At 37.0% G+C, this 5,478-nt stretch overlaps 1 protein-coding gene across 2 annotated transcripts; it reads right to left on the minus strand.

The window, feature by feature from the left end:
* Positions 1-4,424: 4,424 nt before the first annotated feature.
* LOC110755486 (heavy metal-associated isoprenylated plant protein 47-like) lies at positions 4,425-5,131 on the minus strand. 2 transcript variants are annotated; one of them, XM_088247799.1, is made up of 3 exons: positions 5,080-5,131; positions 4,805-4,883; positions 4,425-4,711 (listed from the first exon to the last, which is right to left on the minus strand). In XM_088247799.1, exons 1-3 carry the CDS (start codon positions 5,083-5,085, stop codon positions 4,425-4,427), a joined length of 372 nt encoding a protein of 123 aa, XP_088103925.1. In that variant the 5' UTR covers positions 5,086-5,131. The 2 variants fall into 2 exon arrangements, with proteins under 2 accessions (XP_088103925.1, XP_088103924.1); XM_088247798.1 differs by lacking the exon at positions 5,080-5,131 and having other exon boundaries at positions 4,805-4,946.
* Between the last annotated feature and the right edge of the window lie 347 nt (positions 5,132-5,478).

Here is a 5,478-nt window from a genome sequence, read left to right on the forward strand (position 1 = left end):
GCTCCACACTTCCCATTCTTATGATTGAGGTTGCCATCTCTCTCCATTTTTATTAAGCTATCATAAATTGCTAAAACAAACACACAAACTTGAAATGGAATTAAAAGGATTAGGAAATAAAAACTAAAATGAAAAGGAAAATCAACACACATCCAATTCCATGCTTCAAAGCAACAAGCACCAATGGGTTGTGTAAGCTGGGACTTAAACCCAGTTCTCTTGCTTGTTGGGCAATTGTACTTTTCTGTTGGACTACAAACACAACTTGTCCATTAACGTCATTAACTTTAAAACTTGAAATTGTCTAGAAAAACATGAAAATGAAAAATAAAAATAAAACAAGTAGGGAAAAGAAATAGAACCAAACTATGTTGCCAATCCCCGGCAACGGCGCCAAAAACTTGTCGCGTAGATACAGCTGCACCAAAATGGATTCAGTTGCATCCTCAACTTGTGATACTCGCAAGTGCACGAGCCGTTTGGTAGTATAGCATATGTAAGTGCGAGGTCGATCCCACGAGGATTGGTGATTGAATGATCCAATTCATTTTCCCTACACAAAACAGAAATGAAAAAGAAAGGAAATAAATAAAACAAGGAAGAAAGAAAATAACTAACTCAAGTAGATAAGTTCCCAAGTTCAATTAGATTAATGGATTGATTCTAGCTAAAGTATGATTAAGCCATGGTGTGTGGTCATAACCTTGTGTTCCTAATTCCCTAATTTGATCATTTGTTGTCTAACCTAAAATTAAGCATTAGGAACCCATTAAGCATAGAAGAACAATTTAAACAACCAAGCATGTATCTAATCCCTGTTGTCGAATGTCCATACATACTCTTCCTATTCATAGTTCAATTCGAATTAAAGCATGGTGTCTACTCTTAATTCAAACCAAGATAGCTAACATGCAAGCCTAAATGGTGATCAATCATTCAAACTAGCATATTAACTTATAAGCATAATGAATAAGAACAAAAATCATAATTGAAACTTGGAAACGAATCAAACTTGAAACTAAAGAAAAGAATTTACATAACAATGAAAATTAAGTAGAACTTGGAAAAACTTAAGGAGAATTTCAGCACAAAGATCTCATTATAACAATTGAAAACTAGAAAGAGAAACTAAGAGAATTTGAGGGAGAGAAGGGAAGGGAGCTCTAGAGAAGTGTTTGAGAGCTCCCCCCCTTGGGGTGTGTTTACAAGCTTGGGAAACCTCACTATATATAGGCCTAAGGAAGCTGAAAATCTGAATTAAGTATGGCTAATGCATACAACACTTTGTTTTATAAAATCTGAAATGGTTGATGCACTTCACTAATGCATACAACACTTCCATTATAAAATCTGAAATGGTTGATGCACTTCACTAATAAATCCCACCAGCAGCCCTAGCTCATCTTCATGTCACCATGACCAAGCTTCCAACCAGAAATAATAGCTCATCCTGAGGTCAGCATGACCAGCAACTTCAAGGGCTTACGAATTGGGCTTCCCTTAAGCAAATTAAGACTTTAAGCACTCAAACTTGAAGTTCAGAATGTCTTCTTTCCAGCCATATATCATTTGGGCCAATCCAAGGTCGGAGGAGGAAGTTAAGGCCAAAACAAATTGCTAACTCATTTTGCGCGCTGATAAAATCCATCCTGAGCATGGCTCTGTGTTTGCTAGGTAACAGACTCCACAATTATCCAATGGGGCTGAATTTCGGATATGTTATAGTATACACCCATTGGAACAACTTTCATGAAGAATGTGGCCTCATCCGAGCTATGTAGGTTGCTGAAACAAAGCTTGCAATATGACCTACGAAACTGGGCTGGCAGGGGACTGTAGCCAAAATTGAGTTTGTCTTTAAGCTCTTCATCCATTCATCCAAATTAGGCCCTAACATGCATGGATTGCATCATTTACTATCCAAAGCCCTCATTATTACCTAAAGCTCAATGAACTGAAAGATAAACACAAAAAGGATTAAAAGCACAAGTTTAACTCAAAAACATAACCAAATCATAAGCTAGAAGGGTACAAAATGATATACAATTATGAACCGATCAGTGCTTACCTAATTGTAAGGACCACCTAAGTCATTTATGAGTTCTATAGGGAGGTTGGCAATCTGCTAGGAGAGCTAGGATAGCACTTATGGTTGTTTGTTGACTTGTTTCAAAGGCTTCCTACTCTTTGGTTCTAGATAAGGTGGTTGAAGTTAAGGGGTGTGTAGCCTTTGCTGACTTGCTTTTTGGTTCCCCTAACTTTGGATCAATGTAGGGTTGCTGAAAGTTGAATGTGCAGCAAAAGGAAGCTTTGTCCTAGGTTCAAAGGCATATCTATCCCAGCATTATAAAAGGGAAGCAGATGCAAGACAAGAAGTGTGGCTGGAAGCTAGAATGAGAAGAGAGAAAACCAAGTGTGAGAAAGTTCACAAGTGCATCTAAGTGTTGAACAAGGGGTGTGAGAGAAACCAAATTTGTAATCTATCTTCATTAGTGAAATTTCTTAGGAAGATCATAAAAAAGGATGTAGGCAAATTTCTGAAACTTTATAAATACTTGTGTCATTTGTGCGCAATTATTTTCTGTATATGTGAGTGTTTGACACATTCATCATTGTGTTTGTCTAAAGTCCATTAACAACAAGATCCTAAGGGAGTTATTTGCACAACAAAAATGAACCACCAAGATAGCCATGCACAGCCAACAAACTAGCCCAAATGGCAAGAGCAGCGAACTACCCCCAAAGGGGGTGTCGCGCGCCTGAGTTTTCTCTTGCTAGAGCTCTCTCTCTCTCTCTCTCTCTCTCTCTCTCTCTCTCTCTCTCTCTCTCTCTCTCTCTCTCTCTCTCTCTCTCTCTCACGTTTTTAGAGTTTTAGGCCTATTACCAATAGGTTTATATATAATTTAAATTTGTAGTAGGTGTTTTTTTTTCAATGTATGTTTTGTTATTTTGAAAGAATGACAGTAATATATTATTGAAATAAGGATGAGTAACTAGTACAAAAACCGGGATATGTCGTCAAGGATTAGGCGAGTGTCTTTATACAAATGGGCTCAGTCGTTGTTCTAGCTAAGTAGCCTTACTCACTCAATCGCAAGTTGGAGCACTAAATAAAATAGATGAATATAATATTTTTCCTTATAAAAAATTCAAATGTGAGATCATGTGCTAATAACAACTCTTTTTTTTTTTCTTGCCGAGTTGAATTATTTGTAGAATAATGTTTATAAATAGTGATGCCTTGAATTTATTTTGACAAAGCTCTAGTTACTATAAGGAATCACTCCCAAAAAAGACACTCAGCTTGACCACTCTTATGCAACATGATTTGTTGACAGGAGGAACATATACCCATCCTTTTAATTTCGATCCAACTAATTATTCTACTTAAGTGTAAAGGACAGGCTAAGCTTTAAAAACTAGCTTGGAATAATGCCGTAATTTTATTACAGGAATACTTAATCACTTGTGCTATAAATCCTTTGCAAAACAAATGATATTTGCTTAAATTTTGTTTTTCTCGGCTGGTGTATTTAATAAGATTTGTAGTCAACCATACACCAACACGCTTTCCACAAATTTTTTTTCGCATTGTTTATTTATTATCTTTCTCTATCTTGAAGTATAGGTGTTTTCACATGCATTTTCTGTTAGCTCAAGTATTGTTTAGCTTACTAGGTATATTAAAGAGGAAAAAGTCACTTTTGGTTCTGTAGTTCTCGTTTCAATTTGGTCAATTTTGTCCTTATAATTTCACTTTGAAGCAATTCAAGGATAATATCTCATTTCTATCAAATTAAAGTAACTTTTGTTACTTTGAGCATTTCCACCGCTCCCTACCAGCCCAGACAAGAGGGGCCCTAGGCCCCAGAAGTGTTTTCAGCGCCCAAGTCTTGCCAAGGCAAGAGATGGGATACACCTACCCGGGCAAGGACCAAGACAAAATCAGCCCGCCCTCCTGCCTGATGGCTATGGCGTCACCACTGATGCCAGGATGGCGTCAGCGGACGAAATCAAATTTTTTTACCGTTTGAGCATAAAGAATTGGTTTCTAGGAGAAGATCTCTCTATCTTTTTGTGACTGTTTCATTCGACTCCATGGTTGAACAAGGTTAGTATATTCGGTTTTTTAACTTATTAAGAACTTGCATATCTTGGGAGGTAAAGGTCTAACCATTTGAGAATCCAGAAGTCAACTTCTGCTAACACTTTTAAATTCCTAAGTCTTTCTTAAGTATCTGATGAGATCTCCCCAAAGCATTATCAATATGGAATTTGAGATATTACAAGCCCACTCGACAACTATCTTAAAATAATAAGCTCTCTCAAATAGTAAGCATGTTATGTTGTCAAACCATCAATTTAATACCGTACATTAAAAGAATTTGTTTCACAAGAGAACATTTATCTGGCCATTGTACATATCACAAAATGGTGCACATACTCGTTGATGGTGGATCATGGATGTAGAATTCCAACTGAGGATGGTGAGAACAAGGTTGTGGTCCTGCATGTGCATTTTCGGCTTTCTTTTCCTGTTTAGGTTCAACTTTGTTCTCAGCTTTCTTTTCAGTTATTTCTTCGACACTCACCAAGTCTGCATAGCCAAGCTTCTTCCTCAACGACTTCGCCATGTCCGCAGCATCAACTCCATCTCCAGTTATCACCATTTTGTCTCTGTTGGGTCCCTGGAAAGCCACTGATATTACACCTGCAACATTATAATTCATAAACAAATTATCGAACTAATTAAACAAATCTCCTATTAATATGAAAGAATATAGTTTCAAAGTATGAAGGGCACCATCTTCCGCAACAGCTATCTTCATGGCCTTGGACCGACATTTATCACATCGAATCTGCGCCTCAATGGTTATCTTTTGCTGTAGGTCATGCATCCAACGAAACAAATATGTCAGAATCAAACCATGGACTAAATATGACATGCTGCACCTCAAGGGTTTCTTTCCTTTTCTCCGGAAAATATTTTTGGAAAGAAATTCTTATTAAATAAAACGACACAAACTCGAGATTAAGAGAACATATATAAATTGTATGTTTCTGGGAGAAGTGATTTACCTTCATATTGTCTGCTAGTATACTGAACAAAATTAAACTCTGGGGTTTCCAAGAAGAACGTATGGATGTTCTAATGCTGTAATAAGAATGTGAAGCTGAGTGCCGTTTTTATAATGTCAACCGTTCTGAAATGGCAGTGGCAGCTAAGCCTACACGTGATTATCTTCACTAATTGAGTTTAAGGAACAAGTTTGGGGATCGATTCACGTTTTGTGGGTTCAACGTGCGCTGTCCTATCAGACTAAGTCCAAAAACTTAGTTAATTAATTTTTGCTAATTTGATTTAAGACTGTATTTACAAGTCAATTCTTGTAGTGACAAGTCAACATAGGTAGTGCTCTAATGAAAGTCAGCACCGCTAGTGTGTAAGCAAGAGTAGTGTTATTAGAATATTATGAA

Source organism: Prunus avium, chromosome 2, assembly GCF_965620075.1.
Source record: "Prunus avium chromosome 2, drPruAviu1.hap1.1, whole genome shotgun sequence".
NCBI classification, from domain to species: domain Eukaryota; kingdom Viridiplantae; phylum Streptophyta; class Magnoliopsida; order Rosales; family Rosaceae; genus Prunus; species Prunus avium.

Bases quoted from the DNA above. Each gene is read 5' to 3' on its own strand.
- LOC110755486 (XM_088247798.1), bottom strand. From the start codon at position 4,946: ATGTCATATTTAGTCCATGGTTTGATTCTGACATATTTGTTTCGTTGG. The intron at 4,712-4,804 runs GTGCCCTTCATA...ATAATGTTGCAG, and splicing joins GATAGCTGTTGCGGAAGATG to GTGTAATATCAGTGGCTTTC.